A 24962-nucleotide genomic window follows, 5' to 3' on the forward strand; every position below is an offset into this window, starting at 1 on the left:
GTATTTGAGGATTCAATGAGATAATACACAAAGTGCCTAAAATATCACCTAAGCATTCTACCAAAAGAGCTATTATTATGAACAGAAGCTTATTTTTATATCACATGCACTGCTTTGTCAACTCTGCTATTTGATTGTCTACTCGTCTCTTCTAAAATTACAAACTTTTCATGTTATCACAAGAAAGACTGCTGGATGTGACAGAATGTGAAAATTATGCTTTTTATTGGATCACATAAAATAGTTACACCAAGTTGTCCAAATGCACTGGTGAATTAAAGCCTCCAGCTCTTACAAATTTTTATACATATATCTATGCATTTATAAATACACACATATGTAAAAGATATATATTTTCTTCTAAAATAAAGTGCCCAAATCTTGATATGTGGGGGCATAATAGGGAAAAAATCATAAAGTTTTATCAGTTATAGACTGTACTTTCACAATATAAGGATCTGTTTTACACACATTTATCCAGGTATAGTGAACTTTAATTACTCATTCTTTTCTGAATACTGAGTGAATTAATTTATCCAAAATATTAGAAGTCATATAGCCAATTTAATGAATCAGAAGCTAATTTTTCTTACTGTGCCTAGCATTAAATCCTTGGCTCCCCAATGGAAGGGTAGTTTAGCTTCATTCTTAATTTTCCTGTGTTTTGGACTGTTATCTTTCTGCTAAAATGATAAGTGGAGAGATAAATGAATCAGACACCTCTAATTCTAAATTCTCTATTAGCATTCAATAAAAATCAGGGTTTGGTGAAAAAAGCCTTTAATGTCTTTACATTGCCCTGGGCTTGGTGAGAAATAGCCCAGCAGGATCTGAATTGAAGGATCCTGCTGCCTCTCTTATGATGAAATCTTACTGAAGCGACAGAAGAATCAGAGTACAGTGATCAAGAGCTCATTGAGAGAACCCACTCAAAATGAAATGGAACTCTACTACAGTGGAAAACTTTGTGACAACAGGTTTGAATTTAAGAGCAGAATAAGGGCTAAAAGAAAAACTAGATAATTTAAGACAAGTAAGAAAATTCTCATTTCAAATAGAAACTAGGGTTCTACTCCCTGCTCCAGTTTCTCAGCTTTCTTCCTGGGTTTTTATTGTATTTTCTATTATCTTACACTTTTAAGATGATCATTTGCAGTCTTTGACAAGGAATGGAATTTCAAAATGCCTTTGAAAAGCCTTCAACCTATTGAAGCAAGGTGAGGATGCCTAAAAATAGCTTAATATGAACCCAGCCATTTCATAATCTCTGGTGATTACAGGTTCAAACAGCAATAGAGTGGATCTTATTCAAGCAGGAAAGGGAGAAATCGTCAGCACTAAAATCGCATAAAACACTCTATAACTTCTCAACATATGGAAGACCTGGGAACAATGGGAAGTCCAGACATTTCTCAATGTCAGAACAAGGAATGGAGTATTTTCTTTTGAGACGAAGAAGGGGGGAAAAATGGGCAAGAAAGTGTTTCTAATTACCTGACCCACTTCAGTAGGGTCTTTTCAAGAACAGAGCCACCTAACTACTGATTTTGGTGAGCATCTTGTTAATGGCTTGCTTGACATGTGTGGTGGAGCTTCGTCGCCTTGTCTTGCCCTGGACCATCCTCCTGCGACGCACCTCTCGACACAGCTCATAGAATATCTCCGTGATGTTTCCTTCTCCAGTGCAAGCAGAACACTCATAAAAAGCACATGCCAATTCGGTGGCCAGCTTCTCCCCTTCTTCTGTACTAACCTGTCTGGAGTGGTCCAAATCAGCTTTGTTTCCAACCAAGATAAGAGTCACATTCTTAGGCTTTTTGATCTCATCCAGGATGTTCTTAAGTGGGAGAACTTCCTCAAAACTTCCTCGGTCAGTAATGTCATAGACCAGCACAAAGCCTTCCCCCCATCGCATGTGTCCTTCCCTCTGAATGGTATCTTCCTGTTGACAAGGAAACAATGGCAGTTGGGGAATTGGAAGTCATTTCAGTGTATAGATGTTGCTCATGCTAATAATTAGTCCTTAATTACTATTCTTTATGTTTGGTGTCATTAAAATGTCTTGATAGTATGCCCATACAAACTTACCTTCTCAATCAGTTTGGAATAGAAGCATTACTTACTCACAGACAGATATGTCAAGGAACTAAAAACATTCTAACTGCATAGACCTTTTACTTTCTGCTTCTAATTTTCTATTGGACATATTATTAAATCCACAATTACAAGAACTATAAAGAAGTTATCTTAGTTGAGTGCACTGCCTCCAAGGCTTTTCATCACAATTAAAGAATCGGCAAATAGGTAACAAACAAGTAGCTCTTTTGCCACCCTATAGGGATCAGATTTAGAGGCACAGCTTAGATTTTCAAAGGGGGTGATCACTCTTCCTAGGAAAGCAGCATGTGAGATTTGAAAATGCATTGCTCACATGGGCTTATATAACTCTGCAGGTATGTAAGTCCCTACCATGTCTCTCTAGAATCAGGGATGGGTGGCAAGGAAAGCATATATAATGAGGTGATGATGAGAAATAAAAGTGTCTAGCTGGTTTCGAGAACATTTCTTGGATTAAATACATTAGTTCAAGTCTTCTTCAGGTCATAGGTCACTGATAGAGCACCATGGAACCTTTCAGCTTCCTAACTTTCACTCCTATTGGTCATTTTATTCGTGGGAACTAAGCCTAGCTATGAACCTAGCTGTAATCTCAGAACTTACTGACATTAGGACAAATTTATGTTAGCTTCCTTTGTTATGGATTGCTTATTATATACAATTATGTAGCTCAAATCTTCAATAGGATGTTGTGAAGTCTGGAAAGAATATTACAGGAGAGATTCCTAAAATATTCTGAAAAAAGATTTGGAGGTTATATAAGTTTAGAATATAATATATACTGAAACTCTTAAGGATTCATCTTATACCTTGGCATAGAAGGCTCTGAGAACTTCCCTATAACAATACTTGTTTAACTCTATCAGAGCATTTCAAAATACTTAACCATGAACCTCTTAATATCTTGCCAAAATATATGTGGGTAATTCTATTCTAGATGATGTCATCTGGATGTTATAGTATTTTCAATCCTCCTCCCATCCTGCTAAAGTATTGGGTAATTTATATAGGTATGCTTACATAAGCTGTTCCATATATGTTAGTATATAAATAACTAGATAATCAAAGAGAAAAGTCTTTAGGCATCATTAGTTAGTTGGAGGAAGGTGTTTTAATTTTATTCATAGTATGCATATATACATCTCATTTTTATTTGATCCAGGAAAATTTTATCTGAACCCTCTATTCACCTGACCAGCAGTATCTAGTATCTCCATGGTGACAACTTCATCATCGATGGTTGCTTGGTGTCGATAGGTGGATTCTGAGAGAATGAGCAAAAAAATATTAAAAAGCAAATTAGTCCATGATTTAATTTGATGCTTAAATTACAAAGTTGTTACAGAAGTACATCTGTTTATATAGCATAAGGGAATGTGCATCCTAGGGAGGAGAGGATGGATGTGCAAGAATCTGCCATTTCTATACTCTTTGAAATCCTAGAAGTACAGGTTCTCATGTGCGAGTCACAGATTTTCAGGGTATATAGCATGAGGGTATATCGCCTGAGAGAATCTTTGTCTCTTTGCTCATTTTATTCTCCTATGAGGCCAGCTTCCTGATGTTCTCTTCCTTCTAAAATAAGGCCTCTACATCCTAGACTGAGAAAATGATTCCTACAAAATGCCTTCTACCTTGATATTCCTAAAATCCTGTTTCAGGGAATCACCGTTAGTTATTGTACCTGACAAGATGACATATAAGCAGGAGTTGTTCATTTCCTTCAAGACCCCAGTCCTAGAAATGCAGTGGACATTAGATAAGGTGGATAAGCCATTCATGTAAAAGATGACCATGTAAAGCTATGAAAAACCCTTGTGGCAGTAAACGGCAGTTAGGCCCCATGTTTGGTGGTTGTGAGGAAAGCAGAGGAGGGCTGGGTTGCACAGAGAGAGATGCAACAAAGCAGAGTTCTCCTGCTCATGTTACCTCTTCAAGGTAGAAAAATGACAATAGCTCAGTGCCAGCTGAAGGCTGGTAGGGTAATATCAGAGAGGTCCCCAAACTCTACTGGGGTGAGGAGAAGTCAGCAGATACAAGAACTTTGGGTGGTCTAAGTGTGCCTTTCACCACATGACATGGCCAGAGGTTAAAATAAATACCAACTGGTACTGCTCTGTATAAAAACTAAAACAGTTGAAATAATGAACTCAACAAATGATTGACTGAGCCAATGAAGGTCAGGTTGAAGAACTCTTCCAGAAGGCATCAGTACATGATAAGAAGAAGGAAACTGTAAAAGTAAAATATAAGAGAGTTGGATAATTGAAATAGACATGTTATTATCTCTTATAAAATGAGCCTCAAAGAGAATAAAATACACCAGGGGGGCGGGGGCAGTGAAAATACTTGAGGCTGTAATAACTGAGAATATCCCAGGAGGGAAGACCTTGAAACAGTTCAGATCAAAAAAACTAAAAGGACAAACAAGGAAAACATCATATATAAATAATATATATATATTATATGTATATATGAAACATATATAAAACATCATATATATATATATATATATATATGAAACATATATAAAACATCACAGCAAAATTTAGGGATATCAGTGATAAAGACAAATTTTAAAGGGTCAACAGAAAAAAAGCACATCACCAATAGAAGGACATGACTCAGATTGACATTAGACTTCTCACCAGTAAAACTGAACTTGAGATCCCAATGGAGTAAAATAGACTAATCAAACCACACCAAAAGCAATCAAGAATTATAATTTTTGATGATACCAATATACTGGGGTGGGAGGAGTGGGGAGACACAAGAGGCAGTTCTTTTTTAACCACAGTTTTTGTTACTTTGCTACAAATATAATCTCCTACCTAAAAGACAAACTGCAGAAAGGAAGCTTAACTAAGTAGCATAACCCAGCCTTCTGCCTGCCATCAGCCCTGTGTCATGAACATTGCCATAGGCATGGCACATGGCTGAAATCTTTTCTGAACAGTACAATTTAAAAATGAAGTTATGTTCAATATATTTTAAAAGAGCATATTTTGCAGTATTGTTATTCTGTTAGAATAGGTAATCTGTATGTGGTATGTACAATGATTCTCAATTCTAGAACATTCCATCCTCCTACTCTTTATGTTAAATGAGAGATTATTATTTTGCGTAATTTAATGCTCGAAAATACCATGTGTAGCAACTTCTCCTCTATACATGTTCTCTTAACTATTTCCTTTTGCATCTTCAGTGCTCCAGTTTGACAAGGAGAGGCCCAGACAGCAGCATGCATGTTAGGATCTATACCATTTCTGTTTCTTCCACTACTGTTCTGTGGTGGCCTTTGTGCCACCTTCCTTTTAAAAAGGGCTGGCATCAGCCTTAGGGCCTGAAAAACAGAGTTCTGGGCTCTCTTCCATTTCTTTACACCAAAAGTTGTCTGACAGACAGGGACATTTTTCTCTGTTGCTTCCATGATAAATAGGATATGTATTTCAACCACAGAAGGCCACAGTAGGGGGGAAATAAAATATAATGAAAATTGTATGAAGTGTGATTCTTTGGCTGTTTGTTAACTGAAATGAAAATGATGGAATGCAGGAAATGAGGGAATGTCTGCCACAGACATAGCAGCGGGGAGTAGCAGTGATTTCATCTAAGCTGAGCATTGGTTTCATGCCATTTTGAGCCTTTTCTCTTTAAGCCTTTTCTCTCTCATTAGAATCCCATATCTTCATGTAAACAGTGAAGTATAGCCCACGCAGGCAAAATGTTGTGCCTCTAAGCGCTAACTTTAATGAAGCTAATTCTAAAAAAACATATTAAGCACTTTTTGGAATTAAACTTCACTATTCATTCTAAAACAAGAGAAAATGTGTATATGTGGTGAGAGTGGACACACCTTTTATTTTGTTTATGCTAACCTAAAATAGAAATTCCGAGTCTTTTTTTCTTTTTAAAAGGAAGGGGGGGGGGTGATTGTTTAAGGCATATATCTAAATGAACCAAAATATCATACACTAAAGACCAATATTAGTTTCAAGATGCAATTTGGTATATTAAAAATTATATCTGAATTGCATTGTATATGAACAATACATGATCTAAAACCTGCATTCAGTAACATTTCTATCAATAGAAGTATATTTTGTATACTCCAAGAGAACTTGATGCTCAAAGAGATGTTGTAGATGCTTAATCCTTTACTGATTTAGCTTTTTTTGTATATTTTGACATATTAATATGGACATTTAGCCAGTACAGTTACAACAGCAGTTAGTAATGTTGATTTATGCTACAGTGGAAATTGTACTGACTTGAGTTCTGTTACTGGTCTAACCACACACAAGCCACATAATCTGGGATGAATTTACTTCACTCGACTTGTTTCCTTATTTGCCTAATGACGACCTCAATGTTCCCTGCTGTGCCAATACTGAATAGTTTCATGAGTTGGCTAAGTACCTCTGTTTTAGTATCCAATTCAGATAATTTGTTCTGGGTGTGCCTGTCTCTTGTGTAAACCTTTCTTTCCAAACAGTGGGTACTGTGATGCAGGAAGGAAGAACCAATCACAAAATCCAAGTGTCATTGGGTCTGTCTCCCAATTCCTACCCTCGTTCCTAACTGAGCCTTTACTAACGACATAGAGATGCCATAATCCATTCGAACACAGAGTAAAAGGTGCCTCCAAGATGGTAATAGTAGTGGTAAGTGCTGACATGCAGTCTCTCTCTTCTCCAGACACCCAACACACACACACACACACACACACACACACACACACACAACCATACACACCTAAGCCTTTGTCCATATGCTCTGCCACAATCAGCACTCTTCTGAGGGACTCTCAGAAGCAGGGATTCAGTTCCTGTTGGGGATCTAATCAACACAGACCCTGTTGCAAATAGAACACTACACTCACCACCATAAAGCACTTTTGCTGGTCAGATGGTGCAAGTCCCAAACCTCAAAGGCTTCAGTGCTGGTTTTCAAATGCTAGTCATAGACCAGCTCTGATCCCTGACACATATTTCACTGTGAAATGAGAAAAATTTAAGGAAAACTAAAATTGCCTAATGTAAAGAACTGAACTTTTTTTCTTATATTATAGCCTTAAAACACTTGGATGTTAAGTATACTTGCCATTTCTATGAAATGCAAGTGCAAATAGAATATTTAATTTAGGGACCCCCTGGGTGGCTCAGCAGTTGAGCACCTGCCTTTGACCCAGGGCACGATCCTGGGGTCCCGGGATCGAGTCCCACATCAGGCTCCCTGCATGGAGCCTGCTTCTCCCTCTGTGTCTCTGCCTGTCTCTCTGTATCTCTCATGAATAAATAAATAAAATCTTTTAAAAAAAAGAATATTTAGTTTAAAATTAGTTTTAAATAATTTTAGTTCTCTCTCACCTCTGTGTCTTGTTTGTATCTCTAATGGCAGTTCCTATGATAATACCTCTCTTTAGAAGACCAAAAAGCAAAACCTACTGAAATGAAAAGTCTGGGAATCATTTGCTATTATAGTTGCAAACATTTTCTTCTTAGATGTACTTCAGAGCAGTAAATATTCAACTTCCCTAATATGTCGAATGGTGTTCATAGTCTTTGGCTTCTCATGGAGCAGTAATTCTATTATAGGTTGAAAACACTGCACTATTAAAAAATGTTGCTACCTATAGAGTGCTATAGTATGTTCCAGGTTTTTGAGGAAGGCTCTGGATTCAGAATTCAAGGCTGTTTTTGCAAATATGCCACTTAGCTTTTTAATGGTAGCTTTCCTTTCTCGTGGTGGTTTTGAAACGCTATGATAGTGTAAAGTCAAGCCCAGGAAATGCTTGATTCATCTTGCATCAAATAGATGGGAACCTCCTGTAGGCTTGAACATTGGTGACTTCTAGCATGCACACACACACACACACACACACACACATACACACACATCAGTTTCCAGGGTGAGTTAATGAAACCCTCACCTAGAAGTGAGTCATACATCAGATACTCCTGAAGTCTGATCAAGGCTCTTGTTGCTTAGCAGCAGTAATCCTTTCTGAACAGTACAGTACAAGGTCACTCAATAAAGTTTCATTGTTCCTAGTGAGGGAAGCCTGTATTATAAATAACCAATGCAGGCAGATGTCTATTAACAGCAGTTGTTTTTCAGAAGGAATAAAACAAAAGGGACAATGATTCACCTAAGACTAAAAATAGTAACATTAGTTACTGGAACATATTCAGAGAGGTAAAAAAAAAGAGATAATTTTTTATAAGATTCATCTTTTGTTGAAATATACTAGGATTGCTAAGTAAAATCAGGATTTTTCTACTGAACTCTGGTAAACCATTAAGATTCTCAGGAACTATAATCTTTGTAAAGCTTATATAAGTAATAAGAATATAAGAGGAGAGTGGGACAAAAATAGATAATAAATGATTTTTTAAAAACAAGTGCATTTTTGATACAAATATATCATTTTAAGATTAGATTGCACTTATATTAAAAGCATGTTAAAAATTACTGATGTTGAAAAACGATTTAAAAGCAAAAACAAAAAAAAACACAAAAAAACCACACACAAAAAAATAAAAGCAAAAACAGAGAAGTAAAGACTAATAAAAATAGAGACATGTTATTAGATCATAAAAAACTGAATACCATAAAGATGTGAATCTTCTCAAAATAATTTATAGTTTTAATTCAAATCCAGAAAATCATGTCATGCTATTATAGAGTTTTAAAAATTGGCCTTAGAGAATAGACTAGAAATACTAGCCAAAGTAATTTTGTATAAAGCTTAAGAAAGAAGACCTCTCTACTGCATGTCAAATGTTCTAAAGAGCACAGTTATGAAAAGTGTGTGGTATTGGTGGTGGATATATATATATATATAAAAAAAAGCAAATCTAGAGCTGCATCCTAATGTAAATGACCCAATGTACTAAAAAAAAAAAACAGCTTTGGAAGTAGTGAGAAAAGGTGGGGACTATTTAGTAAATAGTTGCAGGACAATTTGTCAACTATTTGGAAACACTGTTGGATCTTGAGCCTGTACTTCTCACAAAAGTAAGTCCCACATGGATCAAGAAGCTAAAAATTAAATAGACTTAAAAGATCACTCTGTATTCCTATCTCTGGTCAGTTTTTCTTCATAGTTTTTATCACTGTTTGACATACATTTGTTTATGACTCTTCTGTATTTACTAGGTTGTTAGTTCAAAAATCCAGAGGCTTTCCTTTTCTGCCTATTGATGTATCCTCTGCACCTGGAATAATCTGATACATAGGAGATTATTTATGATATTTGCTGAATAAGTGAATAAAAGCAATAAAAGGAGGCATATATGGAAAGAAATATCCCTTTTTACCTGAACACTTGTAAGCTTGGAGTCATAACCAAATCAAAACAAAATGAAATTAAAAAAAAAAAAAAGGAATAATTGCCCATTACACTATTCTAAGGCCAGCTCAGCCTGGATCCTGTTATTGGTAAGGAAACAATGTCTCTCCCTCCTTCTCTGGATTGAAAGTTGTTGCCCTTTACAAAACCAGCCTGGGTCCCAGATGTGTAATGAGCAAAAACTCAAAAGATTATTTCAGAGTAAAATCTGAAGCTGAAATTAGAACCCAGGGATTGTCAGCATTGTTTTGAGGATGACAACAAAATAGGTATCTATTGGACTAGGTATAGGTATGTTTTGGACTATTTAAAAGCATGATGAATGCTTCATACATCAATATTATGCTACTTTCAAGATCCACAGACATTAATTTTTGCTGCTTCTTTTTTCCTTTTTTAAATAGGCTTTACTCAGATCCACTGAAGAGAACAGTTTATTTTTATGTTTACCCCAAATCAGTATTCAGACAGTTTATTTTATTGTAATACTCCCCTCGGCATGCCATTCTCTTCCACACCAGATTAGTCTTGTCCACTGGTGTCCTCCTTCTCCCACTAGAATGAATGATACTACATTTCCCGAAGGGAGGGCATCATGTTGTACCCACTTCCTTCTTGTCTTGTCTCCAGTCTGACCTATTTTTTTTTTCATCTATGCATGAAAACCCTGCATGGTTCTAAGCACAGACAGCATGAGACACATGTCTAGTTTCTTTAAAGACTTTGCATGATTTGATAAGGCACTTCCCAAGCAGCTGGTAGGTGCTTCAAAATGTTGCAACAGAAAATGTCATTGCTGCTTTTAGGTCATAAACTTTGACTGGAAAGAGGAGGAAACAAAATTTGACCTACCAAGAGTGGGATCATATTCCCAGATGAACCGTTTGGTCAGGAATCTCACTACAAGAGCTGTGGAAAAAAAGAGCAACATTTCAAACAAATTTGTTAATTTTCTTATAGTTCTTATCCTTGTATCGAAAGAAAAATAGCTCAGACAACCATAGTGCTTTATATTTCTTGGCACATAAACTCAATGCATTTATTTACGTTTATTCAAGTACTTTTTCAGTTTCATATTGTGGCCTAAAAACTTGTATAATGTTTTAATGGTACATTAACAGGTTAGATTTGTTCTTTTAGTTACAGGGTTAAAACAAACAAAAGACATCACAATGTGAAAATGCTCACATATAAAATTTTTAGCAAAACAATAAATTTGGATGTGTCACAATACAGGTGTCTAAAGTTTGAATATTGATAACAATTAATAGCAGTGAGTTGAAAACACAAAGAATTTTAACTGTAATGAAAAGATCACTAGGTGGTAATTTGCATTTAAAAAAATAGATAGTTAAGGGGCATTTGGGCGGCTCAGTTAAGCAGCCGACTCTTAATTTCTTCTCAGGTCATGATCTCAGGGTCATGAGATTGAGCCTTGAGGGGGGGGGAGTCTGCTTGAGATTCTCTTTATTCCTCTCTTTCTGTCCCCCCCACCCCACTTGTGTATGTGTGTGTGTGTGTGTGTGTGTATATACATGCTCTCTCTCTAAATAAATATTTTTAAAAACCCAGCTATTTAAAATTAAGGATTTTATTAATGACTCATTAAAGCTCATCAAAGATGAAACTGATGAAACAGTACAGTCAGAGGTAGGGTCCTGAACTGTGTGAAACACTACTTGCCTGATCTTCTCAACCCTTACTTCATCTCCATGAGGCGGATACTATGATTGTTTCCATTTTTCAAATAAGGAAACCGAGGCTCTGAAAGCTCAACAAATTTCACTGAGTTCACATAGCTAGTTAGTGGCCAAGTCAGGACTTGAGCCGTGTAGTCTGTTTCCAGAGCCTGTGATTTATCCATTATTCTGAACTTAATTTAAGGCCTGGGCCATCCAGATAATACTTGACTAGAACCTGGTGACAGAGGAGAATTGGTAAAATGTGTCAGCTCCAATGTCCTTAAAAACTGGTAGGCTCAGGGGTTAAGGGTCTGCCTTTGGCTCAGCTCATGATCCCAGGGTCTTGGGAACAAGCCCCACAGTCGGGCTCCCTGCTCAGCAGGGAGTCTGCTTCTCTCTCCCCCCACTCCCCCTGCTGTGTGCTTGTGCTCTCTCTCTCTCTCTGTCAAATAAATAAATACAATCTTAAAAAAAGAAAACCAACAACCGATGGGACACATGCTCAACATTTTCCTGTAGGTGTATTGAAAACAGCAGCTTTTAATCTTTAAAATTATTTTTTTTTTTTTGGAAAAGGGTGTCACAGACACTTTGAAAATGGAATGAGAGCTTGGAATCTGTTCCCTGGTGAAGTGCATATTATGTGCATTTTGGCAAACACTTCAGCAGGCTAATGAGCCCTCTGAAGACCTTCTGTGGTCTTCCTGGGATCCCATTGATCCTCACTAAAGAATGTCTATCACATTTTATAGTTTAAAAATATCTATTATTAGAGGTTTTTTTTTTTTTTATTTTTACCAAAAGGCCCTGGATGTAGGAGTCTAAGGATACTCCTGGAAGAAACAGAACTAGTTATTTGGAGGTTACTGTTAGTTTCCCTTTGTTGCCCCTGCAGGATCAGCAGAAGTGTATCGTCCCTATCATAGTGTCTTATGTGAGAGATCACAGTGCAAATTGCAATGAGAACCTCATAAAACAGACCACAAACATATGTGGCTTGGCTGGAGACTGAGAGTAGCAATGTTCTTTCTAATTACAGAGTGTGTCTGAATTTAAGCCAAAATATTTGCAGTGCCTAAAGTAGCAAGGCCACTGACCCTATAATACTTCCCACAGTGAGTGTACTTGTGGTTTTATCTGCAATTTTCAGTCTGTCACTGTTCACTCTCTTGAGAATCTTTTTTTTTTTTTTTTGGTGTGTAAGAAGCAGTAAGCAGTAGACAGATATTTTTCTGTTTTTAAATTAGCATGTTAGGAAACATAACTAACTGCCTACAGTATCCATAGTTCACCTTTTGTTAGAATATGTAGTTTTAACTCTAAAAGTTTCAACTGGAAAAATACATTGATCAGACATCTTTAAGCAATAAAGTAGTAAAATTAAAGTCTTACATAACTGAAGTTTGAACTTCCCCAATTCTAAGACCATTTAAACTTCAATTATTTCTTCAAGAAATCTTTCTAAAATGTATTTGAGACTCCCTTTCATTCCCTTTCAAAACTGAGTATATCGAACATAACCAAATCATTTAAAAATGTCTAGATCTTAGTTAACAACCTGGATTAGTACCCTATGCAGTTACACAGTAATACTTTCAGAATCCATAGAATGGTTGAAGCAACACAACTCTAGAATGCTAGGGCTTTAAATCATTTTAGTTTTTAAGTATATATATTCATATATACATAGCCTTTTTTCTTCTCTCAAATACCATGGCTTTCTCTCTTTTTAAAAATTTTTTTTAAAAAATTATTTATTTGAGAGAGAGAGAGAGAGAGAGAAAGAGAAAGGGAGAGAGAGTACAAGTGCATGAGAGGAGGGAGTGGCAGAGAGAGAGGGAGAAACAGGCTCCCCACAGAGTAGGGAGCCTGATGTGGAACTCGATCTCAAGACCCTGAGATCACGACCTGAGCCAAAGGCTGGCACTTTACTGACTGAGCCATTCAGGTGCCCCTGGCTTTCTCTTTTTGCCACAGTCACTGAGACCACCTCCAAATCCATCTGATGCTTCCTTTGTTACTTTTATTATTCCCAAGACTGATAAACCATACTAACAAGCTTGTTAGAATTTTTCTCACATTAGAGTAAATTATCTCTGTGGTTGGATTCTAAGGAAGCCGTTCTATGAATATAAACAGGATTCTGGTGACCTTTGAGATGTCATGTTTGTCGTTGAGAAGCTGAGTTATTGGTTCAGTTGCAGAAAGCCACCTTCCAATGGGGCAGCGTTGCTAGGCTTTATCATTGAAATCAATCTAAACATTTCTAATATTGTTAAGAGACACACATTATTATTTGATGGCCATTTTAACAATAGTATCATACTTTTAAAATTCATTCTATTTTTTTTTATTGGAGTTCAATTTGCCAACATATAGCATAACACCCAGTGCTCATCCCGTCAAGTGCCCCCCTCAGTGCCTGTCACCCAGTCACCCCCACTCCCTGCCCACCTCCCTTTCCACCACCCCTTGTTCGTTTCCCAGAGTTAGCTTTTTATTTTAAAAGATTGATTTATTTACTTGAGAGAGAGACAGAGAGACAGAGGGAGAGTAGAGGAAGACAAGCAGATTCCCACTGAGTGGGGAGCCCAATGCAAGACTCGATCTCATGACCTTGAGATCATGACCTGAACCGGAGTCAAGAGTCAGATGCTTAACTAACTGAGCCACCCAGGCGTCCCCAATTCAGTCTATTTCAAATGCAGCAAAAAACATCCAAACCACATTGAAGAATTGACATGCCTTATGTTTATTCTTGAAGGACATGTTTTTGTTTCTCTCAAACACAGATTATTCATGGAAAAGACAAGCACATTGTCTATATTTTTAAGCTTTCAAAAGTATTTTAATTGAAAATTATTAGTCTCAAGAATGAAAATAACTTTACATCTCTGGAAGGGATTTCTGTTAAACGCTCTATTATTTACATTGTGTCTGAGGTAGTTTTGTGACATTCACCATTTACCGATGGAATCATAGAACTTCAATATTATTTACCCACAAATTTGATTATAATTTTATTTAGGAAATATGACTTTCGGGATCCCTGGGTGGCACAGCGGTTTGGCGCCTGCCTTTAGCCCAGGGCGCGATCCTGGAGACCTGGGATCGAATCCCACGTCGGGCTTCCGGTGCATGGAGCCTGCTTCTCCCTCTGCCTGTGTCTCTGACTCTCTCTCTCTGTGCCTATCATAAATAAATAAATAGAAAAAAAAAAAAAAAGGAAATATGACTTTCACATGAGATATGTCTTGCCATGTCTCACCTCTTCCACCACTACCACTCTCATCACATGGTTTCACCTGTTAATACAATTGCTTCCTCAGTAGTGTTCATCCTTCAGCTGCACTCCCAGAACTCCCTCAAACTATTCTCCACAAAGCAGCCAATGCTTCTGTTAAATCATCGCATGCCACATCTTTTCCCCAAATGCTTCCTGACTTTATCTCATTGGATAAATATTTATTGAGTGCCTACTCTATCAGGTTATTTTAGGACTTTGGAATAATCCAGTAAATAAGTGAGGTCATTTCCTGCCACTCCCCCAGTCATGCATTCCATAAATCTACTACTACTAATAGTACTGTTAATATCACTACCACCACTACTACTACTAATAGTAATAATAAAAAAACTGAAAAGCTATTTTATTGTTATTATTATTTTACTTGATTTTTTTCTTTAGAATCTGTATTCCTGAGGGCATTTAATTGGTTTATCACTGTTTTCTAGTATCTGGAACATTGTCTGGCACACAGTAGACTGCAAAACACTTGTTGAATAGATGAAAAAGATACATCAATCCTTGTTACAGCTCACTCTTCTTAGCAGTTAGATAACAACCAGGGGTTGAGAGAAGAAGTAGAAAAAACAAAGCAAGAGAGTTCACAACAAAATCATGCCATGTTTCCATAACTTTTTCTTGAAAGGTTATATAAATATATAATCTGCAATGCCTTCTAATGGGTACTTCATAATCCTCCTACAAATTATACTTCTGTAGTTTTTTTAAATGATTAATACAAAATTGATTTAATTTTCTTTTGAATACCTTTTCCTCTTCATCCCAACTAGCCCAAGCAAAAGTCTTGATGTAAAATGGTGGTATGGATAATCTTTATGTTTGCTAGCAATCTAATATAAGATCTTGTTTTCCCTGAAGTTTTGAGGTTTGACATATTTAAATGGTTGCAGGTAAGTTTCTGCATTCTGAAATATCTTATTTTCTTCCCTTTGCCTTGAAAACCTACCTTTCCACTAAATAAGCCAAACTTGTCTAAAAGTTAATCTAGAGAAGAACATTTTGCTTAATGTATTACCTACTTGAATAACTCTGCATTATATGCGGTTTATTTTTATATTACTATAACTGAATTTCATGATTATCTATGAAAGCTGGCTTCTAGCAAAATGGAAAACTCACTAGGTAGAATTTAATCCAAGGAAATATTATTTAATGGGACATCAATTTAATAATTCCATCGGATAGTTCATTTATAAGCAAATGCTAAAAGGTAACATTTCTATATTAAAATAATTATGCCATTTCTAAAAATTAACAAGTCTGGGTGAGTTATTCAAAATAATTTCCAATGTCATTATCAAGAAGAAGAAAATATCAAAAGTACCAACTTTAATGATCAGAATCATATTTTAAAATCTTGATTGAGGGGCAGCCCGGGTGGCTCAGTGGTTTAGTGCCTGCCTTCGGCCCAGGGCCTGATCCTGGAGACCTGGGATCGAGTCCCATGTCAGGCTCCCTATATGGAGCCTGCTTCTCCCTCTGCCTGTGTCTCTGCCTCTCTCTCTCTCTCTTTCTCTCTCTTTCTCTCTCTCTCTGTGTCTCTCATGAATAAATAAATAAATAAATCTTAAAAAAATAAATAAAATCATGATTGAATATGATCTGTATGGTAAACCAACTTTCAGAAAGAAATGAACTTTTCAAGGTAAATGAACACTAACACACATGATAGCCTCAAAAAAATTTAAAAATATACTCAAGAGAGATTCTGACCGAACTTTCAAATATTACTTTTCAGGCTCATGTTCTTAAAACAATTCTTGTGATGCCATTATTTTTCACTTCTACGGTTTACAAAATAACCTGAGGTGACCCATTTAACAGTGTTTATAATACATTGTTTTGTAGATCCTTAAGTATATATGGTCCCCAAAATATTTGTGGTTATTATTCTTCTCTATAGGTCTCTTGAAGAAGTATCCTTAATGTGAAAATCTAGTCCTTTTGTCTGAAGGGAACTTTCTTATCTTCACTGATATATATTGAATGCTCTATCACTTAAAGCAGTTTCCAGTTACCTGTCCTCTCCAAACTTCAGCTTTCTCATCTATAATATATGGATAGCAATACTACCCTATGGCTCAGAGTTGATTCCCTTGCTTCCCCTGATCCTCACACACTTTCTCAACCTGAATTTCAATCACTTCCAGTAGTGTTCCTTGGGCTTAAATCAGCCTGCCAGATTGCTTGTACTATTTAATATCATGCATGTTCATCTCTGAATGCATCTAATCATGTTGTTCCTGCTGCCTTGAAGGTCCTTATCCAACAAATAAAATCGTAATCATTCTTCAAAATCTAGTTCAAATATAACCTCCTTTGTGAAACAGTTCCTTTCTCTATCAATTAGCTACTGCTGCTGAACAAATATATACCCCCAAACTCAGCAGCATGCAACAATGAGTATTTATTATAAGAAAATTATAATGTGCTTATGAAACTGTGGTCAACTGATAGTGCTGGAAAAAGCCCGCTAACTGTGTTTAAAACAGCCAGTTCAGATTGTTTTAGGACAGGAAAACAATTTCTGTTTCAATTAAGCATACTTCAAAGAACACTGTTCTTCACCTAAATTCCTTTTGAATTCTGCCTGTAATCTTGATAACACACCCAGTGAAACCCTTGATTTAATATTTGCTCAAAGATGGTGCTTGTTGTCTTCTACATTCATATGATAATGAGAACTTATTATGAATATGTATTAAGTGATGTGTATGGATTTCATTCTGTAACCTGTGGGACCTTCATAAAAAAATACATCGTTCCTGGGGCACCTGGGTGGCTCAGTTGGTTAGTTAAGTGTCTGCCTTCAGCTCAGGTAATGATCTCAGGGTAATGATCAATCAAGCCCCACATTAGGCTCACTGCTCAGCAGGGGGTCTGCTTCTGATTCTGTCTCCCTCTGGCACTCCTCCTGCTTATGCTCTCTCTGTGCTCTCACTCTCTCCAATAAAAAAAATAATAATAGAAAAACATAGTTACTTTTAAGTTGTAAGACCAGTAACTTTGAGATAGTCTTTAATGATCTTCCACAAGAGTCAATTATTAAGTTCAGAACATTTATGTTGCAATGAGTCTCAATTATTCTGTGAAAAAAAATCAAACACAACTATTTCTGCTGAAGGGAAAGAAGGCAAAAGTGGATAATACTAGCACAAACATAGCCCACCACGGGTTGCCAGTATATTCACAACATGTTATCCAAATCATTTTTCTATTTTTTTAACAACCAAATGTTTCAACATTCAATAGAATTCTTAAAGCTTGAAAACTACATGAAGACATTATAATAAACATACCCAGTATCCTAAATGTGAAACTTCTCAAAATTAGACTGCCAGACCAGGAGAGAGTAGCTCTCTTCCTCCTCCTCCTTCTTTCTTCCTTTTTACAGAACATACAGTATAATTACCTGGCCATTAGAAAACAGGCAGTGGTGTGTAATCCCAAGCCTGCATGGGTGGCCAAATCAACACTACATTGGTTTCAGGTTGAATTTTATAAACTATAGGTAAAATGTCACAATAGATAAAGGATTTGAAAAATAATGAAAAAGAGAAAGATGAGAGAGTTTAATACCATTTGGGAACTGTTTTCTCACTTCAATAAACACATCAATGTAAGCAGAATCATAAAAATTATGATGGGAAAGCATTTAAACGTAATGCACTATCACTAGCTTTGCTACCCACCTTCATTTGGTGAGTGTGCACCGTTAGGTCAGATGCTTTACCTTAACTTTACATACACATAGGTTTGAAATGTCTGGGTCTATTTGTATGCACATTTTTTAAATAAATACTGTACAACACCATAAATATATTTTCTTTTCCTCATGATTTTTCTAGTAACACTTTCTTTTCTCTAGCTTACTTTATTATAGGAATACAGTATATAATAGATAACATACAAAATATGTGTTAATTGACTTAATGGTATTGGTAAGACTTCTGGTCAACAGTAGGCTATTACTTAAGTTTTGGGGGAGTCAAAAGTTATACATGGGTTTTTAATTGTATGGGAGGTTGGTGTCCTTAACCTCCACATTGTTCAAGAGCCAACTATGTGTCTTTACCCTTCACTGCCTTATAGCACAGCGTATATGTATATGTGTATATGTCTATGGATATGTATCTGTGTGCATCAATGAAGAAACTGAAGTTCAGATTATTTACATTTCTTTCTGGAATGTTTGCTCAACTTTCAGTGCCCCACCCTGACTCATTTAGTGGAATCCCCTCTTTCTACAGATGAGGAATTTGTTACTGGACAGCTTTTGAGTCCTGCTGATATGATCCTCCATGGTTATTAAACTCTTAACTTGAAAACTTTGGGGGTGAAATTGTTTGTACTTTACATAGAGGGTGCATTTTGAAGAAAATATATTGTGTGATCACAAACACTGCTTTTATTACAAAAGAAAAGAATCAAAGCCCTGGCAAAAAAAAAGTAAAGTCTGAAATGTCTCTAGGAAAAATAAAGCTTGAAATGTCTCAGATATAAACTTCTGAACATTCATGAGTTTCTTTAATAGAATTAATGTAGAACACTAATACTGTTCTTTTTATTCTGTAATCCATGGTGTATAAAAACATACAGAAGACAATGTCATCCTCATGATACAATTTTGCTTCATCATTTTATTGTAGTTGACTGTATGTTTCTAAGGTGTCTTTTAGAGCTTATCATTATTATTATTTTATATAATGCAAAGATCATAACTTCTTTTGGTGTGTTCCATAAATACTTCCAGGCTCATTTCTTTTTTAAAACTATGTACCCTTAAACATTCAAATAAGCTAAAAACTAGTCCACATGTTAAGCAGGTGATATAGAACCTGCTTATATAAATCAAAGAGGAAAAGGAAGATGTATTTAGAATGGAATAGACTCGGGGCACCTAGGTGGCTTAGCAGTTGAGCGTCTACCTTTGGCCCAGGTTGTGATCCAGGGGTCCTGGGATAGAGTCCCACATCGGGCTCCCCATAGGGAGCCTGCTTAGCCCTCTGCCTATGTCTCTGCCTCTCTCTGTGTGTCTCTCCTGAATAAAAAATACAATCTTAAAAAAAAAACAAAGAATGGAATAGACTCATAGATGGAGTTACTATTCACCACATAGCATTTCTAACTGTGTAATTAGTAAGGCACCACCTCCCCTTTAAACTGTCAATCACTGACCATCCCAAACCATCAATCATTCCCTATCTGACATGAACTTACTTGTTTCTTCCCTATTATAGAGCATGTACTTTATAGATATTAGATTTACATTTGTAGATATTAATTTACATTTCTATGTGCCTTACAAATTCTGAGGCTGTAGATTAAGCCTTGTTCATCTTTATCTCCAGTGGCTGGCACATCACCTGATACCATTAAACAGGCTCAATAAATATTTGAGAAACAAATGAGAAAACAATTAAAAACTAGATAAATTATTTGGCTTCCATATTACCATTGTACTTATGTCTGTACGCTAGGGTGTCTTTATCATTTAAAGATAACATGTTCTTTCAAGTACCTTCTACTGAATATATATCACCCTTCTCAGGTCCAGTGCCTAGTGCAGATGCCCATCACAAACCTGACAGACAGAGAAGGGCATGATCCATGATGCCTCTTCTCCTAGGCCAGAGAAGAACCACTATCCCTGATCTCATACTGATAGCAGCCTCAGGTTTAACTCCAACACTGCAGTGGTAAAAAGCTTCACAAAAGTAGAAATAAACATACTTACAGAAAACAGAGGGAATTGTATTCTATGTTTGCAGAGATAGTTTATTGATAAATAAATTAAATTTAAGGAACCAAGAATCCACTTACTAAATGACATTAGTTGTTGGATTAAAAGTGTATATACTCTTCAAAAATATGATTAGGGAGATTTTAGTTCTGTTTTAAATCAAAACATGATTGGGAATTCTGACACGCTAAATATCAGAAGGGCAGTTTGTATTGAATCCTGACCACAAGCTTATTTATGTCTCACAACATTCTTAAAAGTAGGAATTAAGGCTCCTACTTTACATGGAAGAGACCTGAACCAAGAAGTAAATAAACTTGTCTATTTTACAAAGCAGTAAAGTGACAGAACTGAGATTAAACCTGTTTGTTTCCTTTAAACCTGTTTTTTCCAATATTCAATACATACCACTATATTTTAGTATTTCTATGGATATGATCTAATTCTGAATGGTTGACATTGTTTTCAAAGTGAGCATACTTCCTATGGAGAGGCATGCTTTGGAAAAGCGCATTTTTTTGTTCATCACTAGATTTCTTCATCCTTGGTGGAGGGAATATCCATGACCAGAAACCATGGCAACACAGAAAGAGAATATGAATTTCAAAAGGAAACTCTTATATAAATAAGATTTTTGTTTTTCTCTGAAGCAGGTCTTTAAGGATGCAGCAAAGGAGGAAAACGAGTGTATAATGATATAGACGTAGGGTAGAACATGATAAGCAACTGCTTCCTACTCGTTTCCTCAGACATTTGCAAGTTCATTCTTTCAACAACGACGAGGAAATCCCGAATGTCAGGATCCATTTTAGGCAGTGAAGGAAACAGGGAAGAAAACAAGATACAGTTTCTATTCTTGAGGAGATGAGAGTCTGTGCCTTTGTATGTTTCAGGAAAAATAAAAAGATCTATAGGTAGAATATTATCTAATTTAAGTCCTATTAGGATGTCTGGGTAAAAGGAGGAAAGCCAGACGGAGGTGAGTCCAACTGACTTGAGTGCATCAGAGAGAAAAAAGCAAAACAAAATGAACAAAAAAAATCTTGTGTTTTCTGGAAGAGAAAATGTAACAGACAAAATCCAAGTAGTTTGTCTCAAGCATCAAGCCTATAACTGCTTCTGTTCCATCTTAGAGACTGCAAACCAGAAGGCTTACCTAAAATATAAGAGGAAGTTCAGTTTCACCTCCTTCCCTTTGTCACCTAGATATATCATCCTTCTGTTAAATCAGGACTCAAAAAAAAAAAATACTATACATCAAATTTCCCTGTTCTCCCATTTCTGGAGTCCAATACTTATGGTCCTTCATATCTTATTCCTGGGTCTTTCCTCAACCACCAACCCTCAAGTTCATGTTCTTTTTAGCAGTCCTCTCTTTTCTTTTTTTTTTTTTTTAAGATTTTATTTATTTATTCATGAAAGACACAGAGAGAGAAAGGCAGAGATGTAGGCAGAGGGAGAAGCAGGTTCCAGGCAGAGCCTGATGTGGGACTCGATCCTGAGACCGTGGATCATGCCCTGAGCCAGGGGCAGGTGCTCAACCCCTGAGCCACCCAGGTGTCCCAGTCCTCTCTTTTTTATGATTACTCTAGCCTCCTCTAAGAAATATGGGCCGTTGTGCCTAAAATCAAAGTGTATTATAGACTGAGCCTTGGTCTAGTAGTCACATCATGTGGGGGCCAGGACAGCTTTTTGAAGTTTTGGCTAAAGAACTGTCCATGACAGCTGAGACCAAGAATGTGCCAGTTTGGAATCTCAGGACGCATAGTGGGATGGGGCTAAAAGCCTTTTCTGAACTGAGGAGCTAGACTACAAAGGAAATGTCAAAAATCATACAGCAAACAGTGTGATATAAAATGTCAGATCTTAAAGAGAGGGGCTTGGAGCAAAGATATGGACATGGAATTCAGATTTCAGAAATACTGATATCTAAATTTAATAATTTTCCACTTGTCTTTGTTACTAAATCTTTCTCTTCTCCCTCCTCCCCTATGAGTTCTACACATATCCATTTAATTGATAAATATTTACTGAGCACATGCTAGGCACCAAAGAAAACAAGGCCGAGAGGATCCCCTAAGCAAGATATTAGAAATGACTTCACATTAGAACTAAATTTTGAGGGCAGCCCCGGTGGCACAGCGGTTTAGCGCCGCCTGCAGCCCAGGGTGTGATCCGGGAGACCCTGGATCGAGTCCCACGTCAGGCTCTCTGTATGATGCCTGCTTCTCCCTCTGCCTGTGTCTCTGCCTCTCTCTCTCTCCCTCTCTGTCTCTATGAATAAATAAAATCTTAAAAAAAAAGAACTAAATTTTGAGCTGGGTCTTAGATGAATTTAAGCTCATGAATGTAGGAAGGGCATTCCAAGCAAAGAGGAATGTTCAAAGGCCTAGAAGTGGAAGAGCCTGGTCTAGAATCACATGTGGTTCAAAGTAGGTTGAGTGGTATGAGGGTAGAGTTTTGTGGAGGGTAAGTTGTGAGCTTCTTCAGAAATCAGACCAGGAAGGTGCTCCTATGTCACCTTTAAGAGCTCAGATTTTACTCTGAAGTCTATGAACACACAGCAATCTGAGTAAGGGGATGGCTTAATATGAACTGGTTACTTATGGAAATTGTTCATTGTTTACTTGCAGAGTGAGACAGAGAAATTAGTCCATAGGGCATAAAAGTCTGGGGCAGCATATTCTCTGAGACAGAATATAATGAAATAGGAGCTAGTGAGGGGGGAAAAAAGAGCAAGTCAGGTTAGGTTTGAGCAAGTGGAACAAGAGACATTAATGAGAATATCCAGATAGAGAAGTTCCATCTATCCATCTGTCCATCCATCTATCCTCTATCCTTCCATTCATCTACTCATCTATCACACATTCATCATATGTTCATTAAATATCTATCATGTATAGATATTTATGTCAGGCACTGCTTGACATATAGGCAGCTGACATCACCCTCCTGAAGCTGGAAGAAGTGATCTTTGCCCTAGTGACACTTTGTAGTGATTAGTAAATGCAATGGCCATGGTTAAGGTGTCCCATATAGGTAGTTTAAAGTAAGAAAAGAGAAGTTAGCACAAAACTCTATGTTCATTCTCATCCTATGGTGATCTTTTTAGTTTCCTATGTTTTCCCCTATCTCAACCCCTCAAAATTTCCAGCTAAACTAAAAAAGTTGACTGTTCAAGCCAAGGGACAAAAATTTGTTCATATAGCTGTAGTTTCTGAAGCAGTCCATCTCTGACTCCTATCCCCCCGCTCCTTGCTCTGCTCCCTGGGAAGGTCAAAATAATTTGACATAAAAACTCTTGAGCCATATAAAAACACAGAAATGGAGTAATTTAATGGAAATTTAAAATTAGAGCAATATAAAAGTGAGTGCTTTGTAATGCCACAAGTTAAAATGAGAAGTAAATTAGTTCCACATGGGCGTCTAGGGATTGCTTTTAAATTATTAGGTTTAAGCCTGAAAATTTTGACTTGTCCTGCATTCTGACAAAAATATCACTCTGAGAGACAGAGTTACAGGAAAAATGTCAGTTCTCTTCACAAGGAATTTATTAAGGATAAGTGCTATAATCTCTAAGAATTAATAAAGCAAACACTTGTCTCTGAAAACAGCCTGAAAGTCTAGCTTCAGTGCATGCTAAGTCCTAAGAGTTGGTAAGGTAAAGGTTAATTTGATATGAAACCTGGATTTTAGGATGACAAATGAGAATGGGAAAAATGGCAGAACCCTGACTTGTAATTCCTAATATGTTTGATAGGGAGCAGAGGTTAGGGGATGCTTAGAAAGAATGTAAAATAAAAAAGATTTTGTTTTAAATTTAAAAATTAACTTGTATGACTGAATAACAACAAATTATTCCTGAATTTAAATTGAAAATAGAAATAAGAGGAATTAAACTTGGAATATGGTAATCAATTGATTTGGCTTTATCTTTTTGTTTGTATAGAGGTTAATAAAGTTATGGATTCTGTGCCCAAGAATTCAAACCAGTTTATGCAAATTGAAAATTATTATTCATTTTAATTACAAGTGATGTTTAAGAATAAGAGTGATGTTTTACTAGAAGAACCAAGATGGCTTGGTAGGTTAAGCATCTGACTCTTGAATTCAGCTCAGGTCATGATCTCAGGGTCAGGGGATTGAGCCCCATTGGGCTCTGCACTGGGCTGGGAGACTGCTTAAGATTCTCTCTCTCACCTTCTGGCCCTCCTTACCTCTCTCACACCCTGTTTGAAAACTTTCTCTCTCTCTAAAAGAAGAAATTACTAAATTTTCCAAACCAGAGTTTTTAATTTAATAATTTTTAATTTAATATGTTTTATTAAAATAATATTTTATACCAAAGCATTATATTTAAACAGAATTATCTGTACTGTATTGGTGTGTTTTTTTAAATTTTCAAGAAATTTGGATATGAAATTTGTATTTTTTTTAACTTTGCTTTTTTCTAAAAGAGGAAACATATACGGTGTTAATGTCTGAATATTTTCTATGCTTATTTTGCTAAAGAACACGAGAAACTGGCAACTGAAAACATCTGGACTTTGTTGTGACATAAAAGTGATTCAGAGTCACTAAGTATCCCAGGGAAACAGAGAAGTATCTCATATAATCACTTTCTTTTATAAAGGATCAGGGAACTTACCAGTTACTCTGCTCATGTATACCCCTGCCCCAGACTCAGTTTGCTTCCTGGATATCTGGGCACATACAGATGTAATAGGCTGTGGCTATGACTCTAGCCCAGAGGGGGTT

General features: G+C 36.5%; 1 protein-coding gene across 2 annotated transcripts in view; it reads right to left on the reverse strand.

Moving 5' to 3' along the window:
• Positions 1-208: 208 nt before the first annotated feature.
• The window catches only part of RERG (RAS like estrogen regulated growth inhibitor), a 114313-nt gene continuing 89559 nt past the window's right edge, over positions 209-24962 (reverse strand). For both annotated transcript variants that reach the window (XM_041736255.1, XM_041736256.1), the window contains exons 3-5: positions 10325-10381; positions 3309-3382; positions 209-1942 (exon numbers count right to left, since the gene is read on the reverse strand). In XM_041736255.1, the coding sequence (XP_041592189.1) occupies positions 1535-1942; positions 3309-3382; positions 10325-10381 (539 nt within the window). In that variant the 3' untranslated portion in view covers positions 209-1534. The remainder of the gene's footprint in view (positions 1943-3308; positions 3383-10324; positions 10382-24962) is intronic.

Source organism: Vulpes lagopus, chromosome 21, assembly GCF_018345385.1.
Source record: "Vulpes lagopus strain Blue_001 chromosome 21, ASM1834538v1, whole genome shotgun sequence".
NCBI classification, from domain to species: Eukaryota; Metazoa; Chordata; class Mammalia; order Carnivora; family Canidae; genus Vulpes; species Vulpes lagopus.